Source organism: Penicillium canariense (assembly GCF_028826845.1).
Source record: "Penicillium canariense strain IBT 26290 chromosome Unknown utg000001l_segment0_segment0, whole genome shotgun sequence".
In the NCBI taxonomy this organism is placed as follows: domain Eukaryota; kingdom Fungi; phylum Ascomycota; class Eurotiomycetes; order Eurotiales; family Aspergillaceae; genus Penicillium; species Penicillium canariense.
In genome coordinates, this window is record NW_026622728.1 from 1,607,752 (window position 1) to 1,627,826 (window position 20,075).

At 51.8% G+C, this 20,075-nt stretch overlaps 6 protein-coding genes across 6 annotated transcripts; 3 read left to right on the forward strand and 3 right to left on the reverse strand.

Moving 5' to 3' along the window:
• Window positions 1–683: 683 nt before the first annotated feature.
• Window positions 684–2,041, reverse strand: N7482_000550 (DUF3500 domain-containing protein; the record flags this gene model as incomplete). The annotated part of the gene is made up of 2 exons (XM_056682675.1): window positions 684–1,759; window positions 1,822–2,041. The coding sequence occupies 2 exons, from the start codon at window positions 2,039–2,041 to the stop codon at window positions 684–686; spliced, it is 1,296 nt and encodes a 431-aa protein (XP_056546281.1).
• Window positions 2,042–3,099: 1,058 nt separating this feature from the next.
• On the forward strand, window positions 3,100–4,205 carry N7482_000551 (cupin domain-containing protein; the record flags this gene model as incomplete). The annotated part of the gene is made up of 2 exons (XM_056682676.1): window positions 3,100–3,402; window positions 3,471–4,205. 2 exons carry the CDS (start codon window positions 3,100–3,102, stop codon window positions 4,203–4,205), a joined length of 1,038 nt encoding a protein of 345 aa, XP_056546282.1.
• A 408-nt stretch (window positions 4,206–4,613) lies between these two features.
• On the forward strand, window positions 4,614–8,494 carry N7482_000552 (uncharacterized protein; the record flags this gene model as incomplete). The annotated part of the gene is made up of 10 exons (XM_056682677.1): window positions 4,614–4,882; window positions 4,980–5,760; window positions 5,811–5,844; window positions 5,898–6,009; window positions 6,067–6,087; window positions 6,150–6,484; window positions 6,554–6,728; window positions 6,779–7,167; window positions 7,258–7,305; window positions 7,614–8,494. The coding sequence occupies 10 exons, from the start codon at window positions 4,614–4,616 to the stop codon at window positions 8,492–8,494; spliced, it is 3,045 nt and encodes a 1,014-aa protein (XP_056546283.1).
• Window positions 8,495–8,670: 176 nt separating this feature from the next.
• Window positions 8,671–10,348, reverse strand: N7482_000553 (putative monooxygenase; the record flags this gene model as incomplete). Its single annotated transcript, XM_056682678.1, has 7 exons — window positions 8,671–8,794; window positions 8,847–8,950; window positions 9,032–9,221; window positions 9,278–9,326; window positions 9,382–9,443; window positions 9,500–10,290; window positions 10,346–10,348. 7 exons carry the CDS (start codon window positions 10,346–10,348, stop codon window positions 8,671–8,673), a joined length of 1,323 nt encoding a protein of 440 aa, XP_056546284.1.
• Window positions 10,349–11,389: 1,041 nt separating this feature from the next.
• N7482_000554 (putative MFS transporter) lies at window positions 11,390–13,132 on the forward strand (the record flags this gene model as incomplete). The annotated part of the gene is made up of 5 exons (XM_056682679.1): window positions 11,390–11,410; window positions 11,476–11,863; window positions 11,911–11,952; window positions 12,011–12,488; window positions 12,547–13,132. The coding sequence occupies 5 exons, from the start codon at window positions 11,390–11,392 to the stop codon at window positions 13,130–13,132; spliced, it is 1,515 nt and encodes a 504-aa protein (XP_056546285.1).
• Window positions 13,133–17,862: 4,730 nt separating this feature from the next.
• N7482_000555 (FHA domain protein) lies at window positions 17,863–19,707 on the reverse strand (the record flags this gene model as incomplete). The annotated part of the gene is made up of 2 exons (XM_056682680.1): window positions 17,863–19,616; window positions 19,692–19,707. The coding sequence occupies 2 exons, from the start codon at window positions 19,705–19,707 to the stop codon at window positions 17,863–17,865; spliced, it is 1,770 nt and encodes a 589-aa protein (XP_056546286.1).
• Window positions 19,708–20,075: the final 368 nt, after the last annotated feature.

The following is a 20,075-nucleotide window of genomic DNA, read 5'->3' on the forward strand; positions in this document are numbered from 1 at the left end:
TCATCATCTATATTCCAATTACGCGAGGCACGAAACAATCACGCGAAATCGCACCAGTGGGTCAACAAAACTGAATACTCTCCGACTTGATGTGAAATCCTTCTTCTCTCTCCCGATTCTATGATTTGTCTTTGGCCGTCCTTTTTTTTTCTTTTAATTTTTTTTTTTAATTCTTTTTACGGCTTTTCCTGGACTTCGATGTCTTCCTTGCGATATTCTATATCTTTCGGTGTTGGGGATGTAAATACCTTTCCTGTTCTCTGCGCCTTGGTGGTACGAGACCATCAAGATGGATCATGTACTCCCCCCATTTCACTCGACCCAGCTGTACTTATTTCGAGATGACCTTTATTGATGTTTTCTCTTCGGGCGGGTGCAGCATACCATGTTCCTTAAACAGAGAATGGCATGGAAGAAGTTAATGTATCAATCATATCTTGATAGTTCGAGGTTGATTGAGACCTTCGATAAGCAACAATCAGAAAGGATACATCATCAGCCAGCATGGTTGACGCATAAGGAAAGATAAGAACAAAGACACCTTCTCAGATACGAATGGTCTCACGCACAGAGGGCTCCAGAAATGCGCAAGGGAACAACAGCAAAATGCTTCATCAAGATTCGTCGCATACAGTATACATGACAAGGTTTTTCTTATGGCACGATAGGTCAGGCGCAGCCACCTACCAAACAATTTCTTTCCCATTCAACCCCTCGATCGCAGGGATCTGTGCCCGCAACGCATGCCCATAATCGCCCGCATTCGGGGTGCGCAGCAGGGTATGGATGTGGAACTTCTTCGGCTCCTCATTATTCAAGAACACGCCCGAATGATGATCAAACTCGAGCAGAATAACAGGGCTCTGAATGCGGTAATAAAACGGATCCTCATCGCCATACCCGCCAATCCAGCAGAAGTACGTCTCGGCCTCGAACTGGCGCACCTGCTCGATCTTCAGCGCCCGCGACTTCGCCGGCAGATAGAGCAGGTACTGCTCCAGGATGCCGTACATGAGCTTCTTCTGCTCCGCACTGAACGTCGACGCCAAGATGCCCTCGTACGGCACTTCGCGGTTATCGCGGTACGCACCGCACAGGTGGCGCTGGTCGTCCTTGTTCCAGCGGCCGGGCGGCATGGCCGGGTCCTTCATCTGGGCGAAGACGCGCGCACGGGACTGCAGCTCGGCGGACAAAGACTGCATCAGCTGCAGACCCAGCGTCTCCTCGACCTGCATGATCCGGGTGCCAGCGTGGGGCCCGGAATCGATCTCATTCGGCTCGGCACCCGTGAACCACGGCGACGCGATGATCTGACCTTTATAGAGGAAGACGTTCAGACACAAGTGGTGGCCGTAGAAGGACCAGCCCCACGGCCGGGTAGTGGATGGGCGCCCGAAGAGCGCGAAGTTGTAGGAGAACTCGTTCATCACGCGCGGCGTCTTGACTAGCTCGCCCAGGAAGTGGTTGATGCGCATTGCACCGACGGCCTTGTCGTAGCCCTCCGGCGAGAGTGTGACTTTCAGGATATTCATCACGGCGTCGCGGACTTGCTCGTTGACTTCATCCAGCCGAACACCCTTGTGGGCGAGCAGGAACTCCGGGTTCGACCATGTGCGCCATTCCGGCGCGTCGATGTGGTAGCTGACGGCTTCCTTTTGTTTGTCGTTCAGTGTTGCAAGCATGGACTGCGTGGCATCCACGATCTGCTGAATCGGGATGTCCTCATCCTGTAATGTGAACAGATCGGGGCGAACCTTGCCTGGAGCTAAAGTTAGCGACTGGCCAAGCTGTTCTGCCGCAAATGGCAATTGAACACCATACCGTCGGTCGTCACGCCCTTAAAGGGCTCCTGCAGCAAGTCCAACCAATGCATATACAGTCCGTGCAGCCATGGTGGCTGCTTGTTCGTCTTAAAGGCGTGCGCATACTCGTGCGCGTCCTGCGTGCACATTACTTGGAAGCGCTCGAGGCTCAAGTCGGGGAGGTACTGGCGGTACTCGCCCGTGGGCTTTCCCAACTCGGCCAGATTCGTGGTCGTCATATCGCGCAGTTTTTGAGAGTAATCCAGCACCTCAGGAAAGGGTCATGAAATCAGCAGGAGGGGTAGAGCGAACTCCTACGAGTATTATAGCCCCGGCGTTGGCCACAACCCCACACATTCAGACTGTCCAGACTGAGGCGGCGTCCCCACCCTCGTGGGGATGGTGGATGAGTTCTTACCCGTCGCTCTGCTTGCAGCGCTGGTTCACGCGGTGGCAAGGGGGGAATTGGGCCAATCCGGAGCCTCCGGAAAGGTGTTTACGAGCCTCTATGGTCTCGAATAATTATTTCCGTCAGGTTCTAGTTTGGGCGCCCTGAGTAGGGGGTTTGCGACGCAGATGGAAGAGAATGTGGGAGGACCGATTGCTCGGAGACTGGGGTTCCGCGGGGAAGTGAAGCCAATTATGAAAAGCCGGGGTCGGAGCAGTACGTGGTATGTTCCTAGCCAAATCTGATTTCCTAATTGCTTGGATAATCGGTGGTGGTGTTGGCTGTCTGATCGTCCTCAAATGTATGAACTGCTTGCCACCGCGTCGCGTTGACGGTGCGCCACAGTCGGCAGTCCGAGGATTCGGAATCACAGAATTACCCCGCTATGAGGAGCCTTTTCGGGATTTTCTTTGATTGCCTTGAACCATAGGCATGCAATATCGAACCTCTCTTGTACGGCATTGATCACCTGTCCCAAAGAGATCCTGTCCGCTCCTATGCCCCGTCTTCTCGGTACTTGAGTCATTCCGTCCAATGGCGCCCGACGCGCGCCAACGCGCACTTCGGCCTCTTCTCGCGCCGAGTCGGCCAGGCTGAAGAATGACTGGGGTTAATTGAGGGGCCCCATGAAGAAGCACGCCAAATTACCATCCCCATTCCGCGAAGCACTCCCAGAGGCAACTCGGATCTCCCGGGCACGGCTTCTCCGCGCTCGGCATTAGGTCCCCCGCATGCCGACAGCTGCACCTTGTGCACTCTTTAAAACTTGTGAGCCTTCCCACGGAAGTCTCGAACTCTCTTTGTCCCGTGGATCCTTCCTTGAACTAATTCCCTGCATCTCACTACACAATGTCGCTGCCATTCTCCAACGAACCCCCCGCGGAGCGGGTGCCCTACGCGATCCCTCAGCTGGAGGGTGAGCGCATCACCATCCCCGGCAGCAAGGGTGTCTTTCGCATTCTGACTTCCTCCAAGCAAACGAATGGCTTGATGACTGTCTTCCAGAGTGGGGCTACGATCTCAGATGCGCCAGGTTTCCACTACCACAACCATGCCCACGATGTCTTCCTCGTCACGAAGGGCTACTTGAAGTTGTGGAATGGTGATCAGTGCCGGATCTTGGCCCCGGGCGACTTTGCCTATATTCCTCCAGTATGGACACCTTCCCAGGCTGCACCAGAACCAAGATCTTCTTTAATCTAACGATGACATACACACAGCTCGTTGTCCATCAACCCGAAATGATCGGTCCGCACACTGAACTTCAGGGCCTGATCACCCCCGGTGACTGGGTCGACTTCTTCCGCTACGTCTCAGAGCCCTACGATGGCATCCTGGTGCCCGAGACCGACAACCGCGATCTGAAGTCCCTACTGATCCCCAAGGTGATGGCGGCCAAAGGAAAGTTTGATGTCGTTTTCCAGCCCAACTATGTGCCACCAGAGGTCAGCGACTGGACCAAGGATGATGAGAAGTTGCCGGATGGCCATGAGAAGTACTTCCTGCGTGCGAATACCGGTCCTCGCTGGATGCTGGGAGGCGTGATGTCGCGGCCATTTGTCACAACCAAGCAGAGCAATGGTGTCTGTGCGATTTCTAGTATTGAATCGTCAAAGGAGTACGGGGAGACTGTGTTCTCAAAGTATATGACGTTCAGCTCAGTGGACCACTGTTTCTGCGTGATGGAGGGCACCCTCAAGGTTAGCCTGCAGGGCTCAGGTGATTCTATCTTCCGGGAGGGTGATACGGTTGTTATTCCTGCTGGTCAGGCTTTCTCTCTAGGCTTCGAGAGCAAATTTGTCAAGGTCCACTCCTTTGCAGATGGTGATGGTATTGAGTCCCTCATTCACCAGGCCGGCAAGCAGATCGAGGAGGTAGTGCTGCCGGACCAAGCCCCCGTGTGGGACCGATCCAAGCTTGTCTCGGTTGCAGAAGCTCTTAAGATCACCTTCTAAAGCTATGATGAATATTGGCCCACTTTATAGATCAAAATTGTACATAGAGCCACAGGAAATTCGCTTCTCGCTTCACTGAATGCCCCACACTAGTTAATACCCATCTGAAAATGAAGCCAATAGCAACAACCACTTTCGCTTGCATCCAGGGACACCGAAATAGGTATATTCTCATTCGCAATCACGCAAACTACAGCCGACTAGCCGATGCCAATGCCGTCTTTGATTGGTCCCCGGATTCGCACGGGCGCAGTCGCCCCCGCGGAGCATCACGTGGGTCTAGAGACCAACAACCCGGGATTTCCGGTCGCGGCGTGGTTATCATCTGCATCAAACTAGCGGGCCCTCTCTAGCCGACCCCATTGCCCCAGAATTCACGTTCTCGCTGCCGCGGACGATGTCTGCATAATGCAAACCCATCAAAGCACGCCGCCACTTGCTGCGGATGAACCGGCGTCCAAGCGGACCAAGAGGCCGCGTGCCGCGCAGGCATGCGACCGCTGCAGGACGAAGAAGTATAAATGCGACGAACAATATCCATGCTCGCATTGTAAAAGTGGGGCTCACATCGAAGAGAGGAATCTTCTGGGAAGATGTGCTAACGAGCGCGCAGAGAATCATTTGAATTGTGTCTATCAGGGGAATTATCGCGAGCGGGAAAGCGGCCGGTCTGCGAGGTAGGAAGATGAATTCTTGCTTTCTGTCAGCAGTGCGATCTACAATATTGGATCGACGGACCGTACCAAAATGGCTCTTGGCTGACCTTGGCTGTAGTTATGTTGTCGACCTCGAGAAGAAGGTTGAGGAGCTGGCCTTGAAGCTGCGGAACGCCGAAGCCCAAATCACCCACTCCTCACAACCACCAAAGCTGCCAATGACGCAAGCTCCAGTACCCACGGGAATAGAAACCACTCCATGCTCAATGCCTCAAACGGAATCCACGCCGCAGGAATCATCCAAGCTTCCTGCCGACGCAGCACCCGAAGAGTCCACCGAGAGTGCCGACGACGAAATCAAGGAACTGAATCACCACACAAACGGCATAGAGTTCTACGGCAGTACCTCCTCAGCAGCAATTATTGGCCATCTGAAAAAGGCACGAGAACCAAGAACCTATGAGGAACCTCATCCCCGACCGGCTGACTTCTCGTTGATCTCAACCCTGCATAACCCGAGCTTCTCGCCGTCTTGTAGCACTGGAGCAAACGCTACATCGATTGAGCAGCAGAATTACTATTTCGATCAGGCGCATGTGTTTATGAATGGTTACTTTGAGAACATACATTTCATCCACCCATTCATCGACAAGGAGGACTTCTTAGTCCGTGCAAACGACCTCTGGTTCGATCGTGTGCATACGCCGGAGCCTAGCTTTGTTGCCTTGTATCTGAGTGTTTTGTCTTTCGGCGCATTAGTGCGCGTTTGGGACGAGGATAAGCTCGCGGGCCTGGGCCGCTTCGAATGGAGCCGGAAATTGTTTGGCGAGGCGCAGGCGTATCTGAACTATTTGCGATTTTCGAATGATCTTGAAACGGTGCAATGTCTTTATTTGATGGTATGTAATGATGCTTCAGGTTGGACGTGCGCTGAGCTAATACCACCCAGGCTAAAATCTGCCAAAATGAGCTCAATCCGAACTGTGGGTGCATCGGATTGCTTGCTATTCATGACTAGGATGCTGATTCTACTTAGTGGCCTATATGTATCTTGGCCTTGCGGTGCGCACATGCCTTTCTGCTGGTTTCAATCGAGAGGTGGAATGCCCCAAGGACCGACGTTCGAGCTGGATCTCGAAGACCTGGTGGTAAGTCCAACACATCATCATTCAAGGGCGCTTTATCTAATAGCTGTCCTCGGTTAGGGGTATTTTCTCACTGGAAATGTAAGAAGCTGCACCCTGTGCGAGAGTTATATCAAGAACACGATCGACTAATTGACGGGTAGAGAAATGAGCTTTTCTGTTGGTCGACCAGACACACTGGGAATGGATGAATATCACAATCGTGCCATTCCAGACCGGGATGACTCTGAATATGCCATTATCCCCTGGATGATTGACTTTGCCCAGATTATACGGCGGGTGTCCGTTCAGATCTATCATTCACGAATTACGCTCCAGGAGAAACTCCAGCTCGCTCTTCAAATTGAAATGGAGATGGATCGCTGGCTTGCCCGGCTTCCAGAGATGATCAAGCCAGATATCGGCGCCTACAAGTTGTCGCGTAGTGCTCTTCGTGATCCAAAGTGGGCCAGAAGACAGCGGCTTGTGCTAGCAATCCGTGAGTCTTAACATACGATTACGCTACTGATTATTGAAACGCACCAGCGGACTGATTCTTCCCACTTAGGATACTATAATGTCAAGATGCTTCTGTTCCGACCGTTTCTGAGCCACTTCACTCGCAAACTGCGGCATCCTCCGAACGAATTGGAAGAAACAATCTCCAAAGGCCTGGACTCGGCTATGAAGACGATCGAGGTGATACATGATATCTACCGAGTGCACACATTCTTCCGGTGTTGGTATGTACCCGTACAGAAGCCAGTACACCGCCATACTAACAAGCGACCAGGTGGTACAACACAACCTACGTGATGTTCGCCACATCCACTCTCCTCCTCCCCATGTCCAAACTCGGCATGTGCGCGCAAACAATGCCCCTTCTCCGCTCCGTTGAAATGGGCGTGGAGATTCTCGACTCAATGGACGAATGCGTCGTGGCGCGGAAATCAGTGGAAATCATAAGACACTATTTGCGTGACTTCAGAGCGTCCGGCGCACAACAGCATACTCCCGGGGCAGGTGATGGGGTCGAGCATCCGGCGGCCTCCGTTGAGGCCGGGCCTGGCCAGCCTGGATTTGAAATCCCAGAGTGGGCCTATGGCTTTGGGTTCCCGGATTATTCGTTCGAAGGAATCGCTCGGCTGTTTGATGATATTGGGGGCTTGCCTATGATAGACGGTGATTAGGTGGTGGAGCATGGAGTGGATATCCCCGTTTTTGGTTATTTACTACGTACTTCGTACGGAGTCAACGTTAATGAATGGTTAGGTCGCGAGCCATGCGTTCACATCGTCTGGCAGCCGCCTCAGCAGGAGTGTGAGTCTTTCCTATTATAGTCTAGTGCTGACTAGTTGGGGGTATCCGAGTGCTCAAAGCCCGGATCGCTTACCCTGCGGCCCGCCTTTCTACTGAGGTTTGGAGTCGTATGTTACGTGCACTATTAGTGAACAACGGGGTTGACTGACCTATAATAACTCTTAGTTTGATCTTGATCACGAGAACCAGAAATGGAGGGGAGGTAAATGGTTCCAGTTAGTTAGTTAGCCTAAGTATGTGAGTCATGAAGCCACCTCAGGGTTGTTAACTACATGCGAACTGGTTTCGTTTAAGTAATCGAGTACTAGTCGCACACCCTTTTGTGAAGCGGGGCATATCTTCCGTGTACATAGATCCTCCTCCACCTCCCACGCGTTTCCTCAAGTGTCCGTTATTGCAATTCAAGGACTTCTTGCAAATTCCCAAATTCCCTCTCCGACCTCTCTCTGGAATCGTACAACAGTTGCCAAACAACCCACCCACCAATATGCCGTTGACTTTGCATCACATGGGTCTATCCCAGTCCGAGCGCATTATCTGGCTTGCCGAGGAGCTCAGCATAGACTATGAATTAGTCCATCACAAACGCGATCCTATCCTGGCACCCGAATCCATCAAAAAGCTTCATCCAGCCGGCACTGCCCCGGTTATTGAAGACGATCCGTCCCCCGTGACTGGGTCCAGAGTCGTCCTGGCAGAATCGGGCGCAATTATCGACTATCTCATTGCCGTCTACGGCAATGGGCGGCTCGCTCTCACTCCCAGGGATGGTGCAGGGTACACGGGCTACGTTGAATGGTATCATTTCGCCAGTTCTACCCTCCAGCCGGCTGCGCTTTCCCGCCTGTTGATGTCACATGGGCCGACCACAGCAAGTCCAGTGGCGCAGCGCCTAACGAAGAAGTTGAATCATCTGCTCTCCATGGTCGAGAACAGACTAGCTGAAACCGGCGCCTACCTTGCTGGCAAGGATCTGACGGCTGCGGATATCATGATAGTGTTCACTTTGACAACGATGCGCGGCTTTTTACCAGTGGAATACGATGAGGAGAAGCACAAGCACATTCTAGCTTATTTAAAGCGTGTCGGAGAGCGACCTGCCTATAAGAAGGCTATGAAGATTTGCGAGGGCGAGGACTTTGTTCCCCTATTGAGCGCTCAAGTGGAGCGGTTCTCTCTGATGACGTGAGCTCAGAACCTGCCTAGCACTGTACGTATTGTATATTAATTTTGATAGATCTCGACTCTAGGGACCATCTACGCTCCCATCAACAAGGAAACATCTCAAAAAAAGCTCCTAATATCTAAAATTTTGGAATGATGCTTTCTGAAACAGTAGTTCGTGTATGAACTTAATTTATACAATCACAGAGAAGCTAACGCAGACTCGGCTTGTGTCGAGAACAGATTTGGGTGCTGTGCCACGGCCTTTTCCACTTCTTTGACGGCATCGTAGCCGTACAACCACGGTTGGACTTCTGGACATGTCCTGTATATATTTGTCAGTAATGTACAACACCCATGGGGCTAAGATTACTCACCATCTACTAGGGAAGGCTCCCTTAATCTCTTTGCCAAGCTGCGAGAGGAAGATTTCATCGCGCTTCTTCTGCTCCTCGCCATTCTGCATGTGGAAATCGTGTCTCTGTTGATCCCCGTTAGTCACATTGATCACGAAATCATCCCGCGCAATAAAAAGACTGAAGCAGCAGTATTCAGGACCTACCTGCTTGAATGTCTCTCGCACAATTGCGTCTCCCCTCGACTTGCGAAGACTTTCATACAGACGCAAGATACGCGGCAGCTGAGCCTTGTCTCTCATCTGTCCCAGCAGAAGACCCAGGACAGCCCCATCCTCCAAGGACGAGTTGGCGCCCTGCGCCAGATATGGGAGCATTGGGTGGCAAGAGTCACCACTGATTGAGGGGTCAATTGATGCTTTTCATATGGCATCTGGAATGTTGACACTTACATGAAGACAAGATTAGACTTATCATTGACCCACCTCTCCATTTCACCGCCTGTAATCCCATTAGTATCGAGATTTGTCTGGCGCCTTCGTAAAGTAGAACTCACGATGCATAAGCTTCCACTTATCGACATTGGCCGTTGTAACATAAGTCAGGAACTTGTTGAGTCTGAAAGTATAGTGTTAGCTACCGAACACGAGAGTCATAGCCAGTAACGCACTCACATTGGGTCCCATTCCGCAAAGAGCTCTTTCATCTCATCCACGGAGCCCGCCTGCCTTGAAACACCTGGAGGCAGGTTATCAGGCACCAGAAGGACAATGTTGTACATTTGTCCTCCTCTTAAGGAATAGCCCACCGCATGAGCTCCAGGACCAATCCAGAAATGCACCTCCGGGTTCTCCACAAGGGCCTTGAGATCCGGGTCGGTGATTTGGTCTGCCGTTAACACAATCCGATACGCAAGATCCCCAGTCGGGAGTGGCGCATCCTTTTTGCCCTCGAATGCCTCCCGGCACTGAGACCACAGGCCGTCAGCAGCAATGATCAGATCACCCGTGTAGCGCTCCCCGGATACTGAATGCACCGTGGTGGTGTCGAAATCAAGGCCCTCGATCCTCTGCCCAAGGTGGAAGGTCACACCCAGGTCTTTCGCTCGCGCAAAGAGCGCCTGCTGCAGATCGACACGATGCAAGTCCACAAATGGCGCATGGTACTTAGCACGAATCCCCTGATTGAAGGTGTCATCGTGCGCCAGAACCTGGCCAGAGTAGCGATGCACAGTCAGCTTTGTGGGCTCGGCAGCCGCCTCCCAGAGTGTGGCAGGAAGCTGCCAGTATTTGAGAAGACGCGAGGCATTCGGAGTGATTTGCAACCCGGCGCCAACCTCAGCCAACTCCTGTGCTTGCTCAATGACCTGGACCGAGTGACCGGACAGCGCTGCTGAGATCGCAGTGGCAATGCCACTAAGTCCAGCTCCGACAATGACTACACGAAGACGAGCTTTCTCGGGAATCTGTGGTATGCTGGTCAGTATGCCGGTCAACGGACGGGCCTCTTCGCTCACTCACCATCTTGAGGGTGCGTAATATTGGGGGAACATCAATACCACAGAGACACTGGACACAGAATCAAGACTTCACCACGGCTCTATGTAAAGAAGAAGGTACTTGTATGCCCCCAATTAAGTGCATCGCCGCAGGAGTCAATATGTCGGAATAGCCGGAGGGCCCGCGCTCGGGACTGCCGATGCCCGGATATCCCAGCCTCGCGTGTGTGTGGGATGGCCACGAATGCCGCAATTAAGAGCCACAATGTCCTAGTCAGCTAACTAACTAGTCAAGCGACACGCCTGGTTGGTGGGTACACTCCGTGCGGCGGCATCGCGCGTGTCCGGGGTGCATCTCATGGCGGGGAGTCTGACCTTGCTGTGGATCAATCCGGGGTAGCAAGCCTGCCATGTGTTGGGGGAATGGACTGACTCCAGCCTGGATCCCCATCGACCGCAATATTGCCACAGTCCATGACAGTGCTTGTGCATTCAGCCTATTCAGCTTGTTCAATATGGGTCTGTTTATTTTGCCCTTTCTCGAGATCTTCACCTCGTTGACTTGAGTCTTTGTTAAGCGATTTGGGGGGGAATTCTCGACTCTCACCAACTGCGCTGACACACCACAGCTCCGGCCCCAGCAACTAGGTTGAGGCTCCTAGACCACTTGACATGCCAGAATTATAGAGCTAGAACCATTGATGATGTAAAAGACTTTCTTATTTGCCACTGTTCAAGCGTGAGCACAGCCTAAGAAGCGTTCAAGGGATGTGGTCCCAACTCCCGAGGCACCCTCCGAATGTCCCCCACGGATATCCCGATGACTCCGTTAGCGAGGCCCGGCCTCTTCATTCGCGCCTATGGCTGCTCTGCGGGGAAAGAAGTCTGTCCGTGCCAGGGCAGTCCTAGCTGCAGTGCAATTCCCATTGTGGTTTTGCGCATTCTCGATTCTCTATGCCGAGGCCGCTAGCTTATATGGGGCGACTATCCCCCCGGTCGTGGTCACCCCATCATCATACTACCTATCACCACGATTCCTATCTTCCCCAGCGATACCCCAGCCGAAATGGCAGCTGTAGATCCCAGAGTAAGTAGCGTGTTGCCTGGTCTCGACGCTGGAACCACCAAGCCCAAATAGCTGACAATTGATAGCTCTTCCCCCGACGTGTGCGGTACGCCGCCCTTCTCGCCGTCAATGTATACGTTTTCATGGGTAACATGTATTCGGTGAGTGTTGATGTCTGCAACATTGAAGCCCTGCATCCTAACAATCTTTCCCATACACAGTCGGGAATTGCGACGGGATTTGAGTCCCTTGCAATCTATTTCCACGCCGACAATGACCAGCTATCGGCCCTGATCGTATATTCAGTGCTGGCAATGGGTCTCGCCAACTTGTTCTGGATGCCGCTTGCGCTGTGCTTTGGGAAGCGCCCTGTTGTACTCGTATCTATGGCGATGTTCCTTGGCGGCGTCATTTGGAGCGTAGTTGCTCAGACCTACGATAGTCTGCTTGCTTCGCGAGTCTTTGCTAGTTTCGGTAAGACTGTAGAACTGTCTGAATGGCCGTGAGCTAACTTTACCAAGGATATGGCGCTATTGAATCGCTAGGACCCAGCATCCTCGCAGGTACACCCCGACCTCTGCTTCTCCCGACTGTGAATAAGTTAGCCTAACACTCCCTCAGACATCTTCTTCGAGCGGAACTATGCCAGTGCTATGGCAGTTTACGCTGCGTTCCTGTCCGGTGGCTCCCAGATTGGGCCCATGATTGCCGGTTACCTCATTGAGGCCCGTGGCTGGCGGTGGTTCTTCATTCTCTGCGCTATCATCGCGGCAGTCAACTTCGTGACCGCCATCTTCATGCTGCCAGAAACCATCTACGAGCCAGATGAGCAGCCCGCAACCGCTGAAGAAAACGAAGAAATCGAGAAGGGCCTTGACAGCCACCTTGAGACGATTCCCACCAGATCGCAGGTCGGCGACCGTGTGAAGATGGACTACGGAGAGTATTTCAAGGGACTCTTCACCCTCAACATCACCAAGGGGGCCAAAGAAAAGGGCGTCTTCAAATTCTTCGCCTATCTCCTCGTACTTCCACTCCCATTGTTGCTGGTCCCCGGCGTATTGATTGCGTCAATCATGTACGGTGCTGTCCTTGGCGGGTAAGTGTCTCCTTGTGCACATTTTCTTTACTCGGGCCTAACCATTGACACCAATTAGTATCGTCGTCATATCGACACTCTCTCCTAGCCTCTTCTCTCCCCCGCCGTACCTCTTTACCTCTTCTGAGCTTGGCCTCTTCACCCTAAGCAGCTTCATCGGCATTGTGATCGCCTGGCCCATCGCCGGTCCTCTCACTGATATCCTCTCGCGCTGGCTTCGCAAGCGCAACGGCAATGTTCACAAGCCCGAGCACCGCTTGCCGGCGCTGATTTTCCCATTTCTCGTGTGTCCGGTCGGCTTGGTAGTCTTCGGCTACACCGTCGCCAGACAAGAACACTACGTTAAGCCCGCTGTAGGTGCTGCTATCTCCGCTGCCGGTTTGACCCTGGTGCCTTCTGTCATGCTCTCATATGTCGTGGATTCATACCCACGAGCTAGTGGTGAGGCGCTTGTTCTGGTCAATGCGTCGAAAAATGTGGTGGCTTTTGGATTGGCCAAGGGCGCATATGCTTGGATGGCCCAGGAGGGCGTCGATAAGATGTTCTATGAACTTGCTGGTATTCAGTGGGCCTGCATTTTCCTGGCATTGCCACTGTATATTTTCGGGCCATGGATGCGAGCTCGGACGCAGAAGGTGCTCTAATTGTTAGCTTATATTTAGATATGGGTTATGGGGCAAGTTGAGTTTCGTATTTATCCCCTCTCAAGACCATGAATTTACCCCCAAAATTTTCTTGTATGACCTACAGATTAACAAAACCTATGGGATTTGTTTCCAAAATTTAAATATGGCAGACACAAGACAGTTTAATCCGAAGGATCACGCTAGTAAGGCATCTCGACCAGTGGCTTACTCCAAAACGCGTAGCAACTGCACTTGCTCCCGTATTCTATATACTGCACCAGAATTCGAATTCCCCAAGGCCAGATCGAATCATATAAACATATGCAAAGCACAATACCGTTCCAATTACAATCGAAAATTCGCCAATAGTTCCAAAAGATATATATATATATAAAAAGAAAAGCAAGAAAAAAGAATGCGTGCGGTTAATATCAGGTCTTAGAAGAACTAACAGGCATATTGATAACCTCAGCCATGATCCCAGTTTGAGATTTAGGGGTTCCTAATGTACGTGCTTCTACACGTCCACTGGGGTTCCCACCCTTGCCATCATCAGAAGTTCTCCACGGCCGAGTGATTCGAGTATCATGCGCAGACGGGTAGGAAGTAGAAGGACTCCGGCTAAGGGAGCCTGGAGAAGATGGTGCGGATGATCCGGGTGTTGTGTTGGCAGTGGAAGAAGAATTACCGTTGGCGCTGAAGCGGGCAGAGGCAACCGCTGCAGCGGGGTTGCAATGCGCGCAGATGAGAATATTGAAGCCACGGCCGTCACAGCTAGTGCATATTGCACCCCTAGGATACGGTGAGCAATTTATGTGAGATGAGGTGGGTTATATCGGGGGGAGTCTCTACCTCGGGGCATTCCCAGCACAGTTCTGGCATGTCAAGACCGTGCGTCCCCCGATGCAGGATATATGATCAGGGTCAAGGTGGAAGACTGAAACGTTCGACGAAGTCATTGCATAGAATAAAAAGCGCGGGCCCATGCAGCGAAGTATATCGCGCGATGCTGAAATAGGAGTGGTGCAGGGCGAGTTTGACAATATAGGCGAGGTATCGTATACTTCGTTTATGACGCAGAGAGGTAGATATATTTTCTGTGCTCGCTTCACGGTTATGGTGGGCGTTGCAGGCGGCGGGATAATCAAGGGCGAGTCGAGGTTATATCAATATACCCCCGGAGAAGGCCAACGTCGGAACAACAGGAAGTGCGCGAGTCAGCGACCAGACAAGGGTAGAATTCTACCCAGGCCAGAATGTAATAAGATCCGGAGGTTAAGCTCTTCTACGCGAGAGGTACTGGTGGCACACGATATCTCAACATCAAAGGTTACATTCTCTGAGAGAAAAAGAAAAGAAAAAAAGCCAAGAACAGGAAAAACCGAACGGGGAAATACCACGACGCAGGGAACCCAAAGGATATCCCGGCTATCTGACTGATCAGCAGGAGGTTATGCTGAAATGACTGCCCTTCTTGCAGGTCAAGGTGAGTATTTTTCAATGCATGAGTCGGTCAATTTGGCACAAATAATGTATTTCCGGAATTCGACAGACCCACCTATGAAACCGACAGGAGTAGATCTGGCATAATGGGAGAACGGTAATTCACCGTCTGGGGCCTAATATGACCCTGAGACCTAGAGGGGTATATCGGAGGCCTGCAAGATGGCGTGTCTGGTTCCTGGCCCAACACACTCACTGAAACTGGCCGAGCTGGTGGGGGACGAAAGCTGACTTTGCGTATCATGTTGATCAAAACTCATCTGACTGAACTATGGGCATGGTCTAATGACTACCTAGTTCACAAAGGAGCTAGGGTAGAACGGCAGCCACTGCCATTATACCGTAACCATGGTCCAGATACTGACCGGTGATTTTCAATAGAAGCGGCTCGAGGCACCAAAAAAGAACAAAACCGGGATTATTCAACAGGGATCAGTCAGAAACCGCGAATGAGTGGCAGCCCTAGTGTTGGGTAGGACATCACCCAGATAGAACTTGGCGTTGCGGCCGGAAAATAAAGCCTGGCCGCATGGCAGCCACCGTAGCCTTGTGCTACGATTGGTGGATAGGGTTAGTGGCTATCCAGGGTTGTCGGGGCTTGACCAAATCCCAAGTGCATGCAGTTTACGCACAGCCATTCACCCAGGTTGGAAAAATCAGTCGGGCCTGCCCGCTAGTGGGATCATGAATGGGGTCTTCCACCCACGGGTAGCTGCAGAGGACCATACATGGATGATCTCATTTCTGAGATGTACAAATCACACAATTGGACCGACGGCTGCGCTATTCACGATATGGCATTTGTCAGCTTCATATGAGTACTTGCCATTTTTGAAACAATATATTCTTTGCATCTCGACGGGCTTAGCGGGTGGGGTTGCAGGAGACATTTATGATACCGACCCATGCTGGCAGTCAGATGGTCATCTGCATCAGGCAGAAGCCATAAAAATGAGGTAGGAAGCGCCAGGCTCGGATCCAAGACAGTGGGTGTGCACAAGCAATTAGGTGATGGAGCGCTCGGGCGATGCCTCTTGCAATGAATGATGGTGCGTGTGCCCTAGAACTAAACGGATTGCATCGCGTTTTCTTGTCCGTCTCAAGCATGTGCCGTGGTGACCAAATATGTCTTTGTAACGAGTCATGATGCTGGCTAATCTTGATGCGACAGTGGTCTGTTCCGGGATTAGCACGTATTTCCTTGGCTTGTATCATGATGTGGGTCACCACGACTTTCGCATATACAGAGGGAACGCCTTATGATGGACGAATAGCAGGGCCAGGAGCACGTTGAAACATTAGACATACTACCAATTGTATGCTGCCAGAATCTGTACCACAGGAGCACGCCTCCCTGAATGTCGTGGCGGGAGGTCCGAGATAGGAAGGACATGACCATTACGTCTGCTGCCCCGGGTGGGTATCCGTCCCGCAAGACGCCCGAGGGACCGGATAGTTGTTTTCATATTGGGATAAAGCGGCAAGAAAAGTACGAATCGGGCTATATCAAGGCTCACTGCCATTCAGAAATGTGGCATGGACAAGGAATTCCCTTGCAGCCGTTGAGATCCAAAGCGGATCCCAGATACACTCAAGAGCTGAGGCGCTGTGGTGACGCATTTTAAGAGCAGTATATTCTCCGCTTTGCACCCGTGTGCAGCCAGTCAGCACTAAGAGATGTGCCTGGATTTGTGAGAGGGTGGCAGTCGAGTCAGTGTGTTCGCATGCAAGCGCTGGCGGTGCACGTGCAGTATGTAACTAACGACTGCATTCAATAGCCAAGAACAGACAAAGGACTCACTGGGAGGAACTCACCTGGGTTCGTTTGACCAGCTCGAGGCGCCGAGGAAGTGGTCTGCAGCCAGTCATTCTCCATCACGCGCTAGGCTTATGATTTCAATGCGGGCTGGGGAAACGGCTTCGTACTGGCGGTAGCTCGCGGACTCGACTGCAGGCCCAGCCCACCATTAGCATATTGAACGGCTTTCTGAGACTGCCGGGGTAGAAACAAGTCTGAGAGTCTCGGGATACCTCGTTCGTCTCCATAGTTCTAATTGCCCGCCTGACAGGACGCAGTGGTGGCACCATCTATCCTTGCCAGAGAGGGGGGAAAGGTGATGACCAGGCCTGCCACCGAGTCAAAGAAACTCGCCAGTCAGCTGACACGAAATCGGCATGAAAGCTGCAGTCTGATTGACGAGACACCTTGTGATATTCGCGCCGGTACTACCTTTAAATCAGAAGAATGCGTAATCTGGTTCGGCCCCGGGGGCAGGAAGGGTCGCCTGGGCTTTCGGCCGTGGTCGATATTTCAACCAGCGAGGCCCTGGACTCCCAGTGGACCATTATCTGGCGAATAATACTACCGCCAGTCCGGAGGCTCGGGCTTTACTAATTCTTGTGGTATCGAGGTATATCGAGATCTGACAGATGGTCGTATTGAAACAGAACTGACCAATGAAACGGTCCGGAGAGTCAAGTGCCTTTCCAAAGATCATATACAACACGAAATATCACATGTCCTCGGGAACCATCCAAAACCTGCCCAGCAAAATACGTTTATGTACCCTCAAATCACAGCATAAGCCTTTCAGACCCTCGATTCCGAAGCAACGGCATTACAGCACACCCCATACTTTCAAGCAAGGCCAGCGACAAAAGAGCTGTACCTGGCAGGGCAGCACGGGTGCGCCAGCATCGCCGATATTGAGGGGCGTCACGCGCCAGTCAGAGACTGTTTAGCCAGTACTACAAGGTAATCCGAAGTCTCACAAGGGAGTTAGATGGAGTCCGAGAGAGGTAACTTAGGAAAGAATTCATTCTTGCAACGCGTTACGATCTGTGTGGTAATCAAGGTTGGAACAGGAAGTAGATATCATGAGCGATGCTGAGTGGAAGCCCAGGACAAGGTCATGGCCGCAAGACCACAAGGTTCTCCATGGGCAGTGAAAGCAATGGGAAAACAAAAAGGGCAGGGGAAAAGCAGAAACCAAAGTAGCCGCCAAACAACGTATTAACTCCTAGTCCTTGCAACTCCAGTCATTCTGTGACGCACAGCAGATTCCCGATATGGATCGTGCTTTGGGTTGACAAGACCACAGAACGAATAAAATAAATCAGGTTCACCAACCTCCTCCATGAGTTGAGATCTTCCAGGTAAATTGGCATTGCGGGAAGAAGAACTGTGTTAATTCGAAACTCCGTGCGCAACCCCTAGCCATGTCCAACATTGGGAACATCGCTATTTACTGGAAGTATTCTGCCGGGAGGGCAGCCAGAAGAGCAATGGTGCCCAAACCACCGAGCAGGGCACTGACCACGGCAGTGGCGGTGTAGCTTGCGACCTTGCTGGACGGAGTGTGAGTATCCTTGACTCGCTTCATTGGGCGTTCACCTTCAGAGCTCTCAGACAAGGCAGAACTAATGGCCTCGGCCACCTGGGAACTGGAGATTGTCTCGAGATCCAGCTTTTCATTAGAGGGTGGCGTAGCCGACTCTAGAATTTGAGCATCCTGCTGAGCATCCTGTGACTCCATTTCAGAAGCTTTCCGCTTCAAGGAAGCTGAGCCGGACGCTCCGACCGCTGATACCTCGTCCGAAGCAGCATCCTTAGTGGGTTCACTGGGGCAGGCAAAGGGTCCATCGTGGTAGTTATTCAACACATCATGAATGCTCAAACGACCAAGACGCCTATTCCCATCGTCTTCTTCGCATTTGTGGTTCAATAGAGGAGTAATGGGAACCTCCGGGAAGCGACTTTGAAAAACGATGTGTTGATTCGGCGTGGGCTCTGGAATTTGCTTCGGCATTTCAACCTTGAAATATGGCCTGGGCGCAAGACCACCATTTGACAAGGTATGGATAGCTTCGTTGAAAGGTATATTTGCAGTGTTGTCCTGCTGAATTAAGATGCTCGGGTCAATACATTCCTCCTCTTCGCCGACGGAATACTCATCATCATAATCGGCATCGGATTCAAGCTCAGAGTCAGATTCCGACCCTGAAAGCTTGCTCTCAAGGGCTGAAATGGGCTGAACTACATCGAGAGTTCGTGCCACTCTCTCAGCACTATCGCCGACCTGATTGAACGAGGAAGGGTCAGAGTCAAGTTCTGAGTCCTCTCCATTGCTCGAGTCTGAGTATTCCTCGTGTGAACCCTCGATAGGGAACACCTCCCAGTCAGAATTATGGGGATCGGAAGGCAGAGGCAAATCTTGCTGCTGCGACTCTTGGTGATTCTCGTAGTTGCTTTCATCATAAAGAACGGCTCCGTCTCGTCCAATGATCTTGAGGTTGGGGGTCTGGTTGGCCGGAATCTCCTCAACATCACTATCGTCATCGTCCGGAACACAGAATGTGTTGGTAGAACAGCTATGACGAAGCTCAGATGCTGACTTCGATCCAAAGGTGCTTGCTACCGGTTCGACAACATGGCAGTCTAACAGGTCCGATGGTTCGCAAGGGTAGCTCTCGAGAGAATTGGATTCAGACCAGGTGACTTCGCAACAAACTCTCAGAGCCGGGAACTCTTCTATGGGTAATATTAGCTTATCATGACATCTAGTAACGCGATATCCATAGGGATATGATGACGCACCACGACCGCGGTCAACATCTATGCCGAATTGTATGATATCTCCGCTGCTCAACGGGGTATCATCGCCGGTGATAAGCTTAGCGTCATTCAAATAGGTACCATGAGTCGATCCAGAATCGCAGATATAGATCATTTTCTGGGAAATTCGATGCTCAGCATGGTCTATCGGGGGAGCGAGAGAGTGGTTTGGCAATAATACCTCTTGGATCCTGGAGAATGCTAGCTCGGCATGATCACGAGACATCACCCTAGAGTCGAACCATCCATTATCTTTGCCGGGCGTGCGGTTCTTAGCACCACGCTTGGAAGATCGGCCGATTTCGAAGACTGGATTGCGGCTGGAAAGAGTGAAGCTTCGGGTGAACGAAGAGTCGGGGCTGAGGGGCTTGAGGGTAATCAAAGCTGTAGAAAAAGCGATGTCAGTACGTGTATGGTGATATAGAGTGAGGGGCGCTGCATAGAATCCGCCGTACATACCTTCGGGCTCAGGCATGGTGACTGATGTCAACAGTAGTTGCAGTGAATTTCATGTGTGGTTGAGAAGGCAGAAGCCTAGGGTCAGAGGAACTGCGTTTTAGCGGAGAGACGTTAGCAAAGAACGTGGGATATAACGGGGATGTTAGATGGTCAGCGCGGCAGGTTCGGGAAGTTGCCAGGCTGCAGTGGCAGTAAGGTAAGCAAGATGGCCGGAGCAGATGGAAGCTTACCGGATATACCCGGCCTAAGTGAACAGAGGAGGTAGACGAGGTGTCAGGGCCCAAACAGGAAGCCCAACTAGGCGCTGAAATATGGATGAAGGTGCAGGAAGGCGGAAGGTTGAAAGGTGGGAAAGGAAGGTGAGAGGGAAGAGGGGTAGATGAT